Raw genomic sequence first — 1,143 nt, forward strand, 5'->3', positions numbered from 1 at the left:
AAATAATACAACTCCACATGGCATATGTATTGTAATCTGTCCTTTACATCAAGAATGGACTGAGACCTGTGTTGCCAGTGAAGGCAGGTGAATGATTTGGTGCTTTTTTTCCAGGCCAGGAGTGCAAGCTGCTTCTCTCTGGCCTGCTAGGGAGGAGTAGGGGTAACTGACTAAACATTTACTTAACCAACATTGCAGGAGTCCGGGGGAGGAGGTCCACTCACATCAGCCTGCAGTGAGGCTGCACCTCCTTTGTGGCCCTAAACCTAATGCTTCACTGCCCTTAACAAGAGCTCCTTCCTCAGCAGTTTGGCATGTCCTTCAGGGGTTTCAGTCTCTATGCAAGGGGCCTAATCAAAGTATTTTTTCCCAGAAAGGAGGAGTCCGCCCAAGCAGTGGTGTAGAGGTGACGGGACGCCAGTGGTGTAGAGGCTGGAGGAAATACCTGAACATGTGGAACCCCAATGCCGGGCAGCCAGGACCATATCCACACCCCGCTAACATCGGGTGCCCTGGAGGTTGCAATCCTGCCCATCCACCACCTGCCACCCCTACCTTTCCTCCAGGCCCCTTTCCCACTCCCCCAGGAGCACCCCAGGGGAATCCAGCCTTTCCCCCTGGTGGGCCCTGTCATCCTGTGCCACAACCAGGGTATCCAGGATGCCAACCCTCAGGTCCCTACCCCCCTCCATACCCACCACCTGCCCCTGGCATGTGTCCTGTGAATCCATTGGCTCCTGGCATGGTAGGACCAGGAATGGTGATTGACAAGAAGATGCAAAAGAAAATGAAAAAAGCTCATAAAAAGCAGAAACACCACAAACATGGCAAGCATTCCTCCTCCTCCTCCTCCTCTTCCAGCAGTGACTCTGACTGAATACAGGGCCTGGACCCTTCCCTCAAGTCTCTCCAGTCCTGCTCTCCCATCAAGTTTCAGATTCCGTCGTGTACTGGGGGAAATTAGCCCTTGTGTCCCTCCCCCCGCCACCCCTGCAATCTAAGCCTCACTCTGCTGTTCAACCCTAACTGGCTAGGGAAAATGGGAAAAGAATTGCCATGGGCTAGCAAAGGCCGTCTTCCCACTGCTTGGATAGAACTTTTAGCTGGTGAATTTTGCAGGAGAACTAGTTTTTGAAGATGGTG

General features: G+C 52.8%; 1 protein-coding gene across 1 annotated transcript; it reads left to right on the forward strand.

Annotated features, from left to right (window-relative positions):
• Positions 1 to 424: 424 nt before the first annotated feature.
• On the forward strand, positions 425 to 933 carry LOC133101027 (proline-rich protein 13-like). Its single transcript, XM_061205580.1, has one exon. The coding sequence runs from the start codon at positions 452 to 454 to the stop codon at positions 875 to 877; it is 426 nt and encodes a 141-aa protein (XP_061061563.1). The 5' UTR covers positions 425 to 451; the 3' UTR covers positions 878 to 933.
• The last annotated feature ends 210 nt before the right edge of the window (positions 934 to 1,143 follow it).

This window comes from Eubalaena glacialis, chromosome 11 (genome assembly GCF_028564815.1).
Source record: "Eubalaena glacialis isolate mEubGla1 chromosome 11, mEubGla1.1.hap2.+ XY, whole genome shotgun sequence".
Classification (NCBI taxonomy): domain Eukaryota; kingdom Metazoa; phylum Chordata; class Mammalia; order Artiodactyla; family Balaenidae; genus Eubalaena; species Eubalaena glacialis.

Bases quoted from the DNA above. Each gene is read 5' to 3' on its own strand.
- LOC133101027 (XM_061205580.1), top strand. From the start codon at position 452: ATGTGGAACCCCAATGCCGGGCAGCCAGGACCATATCCACACCCCGCT.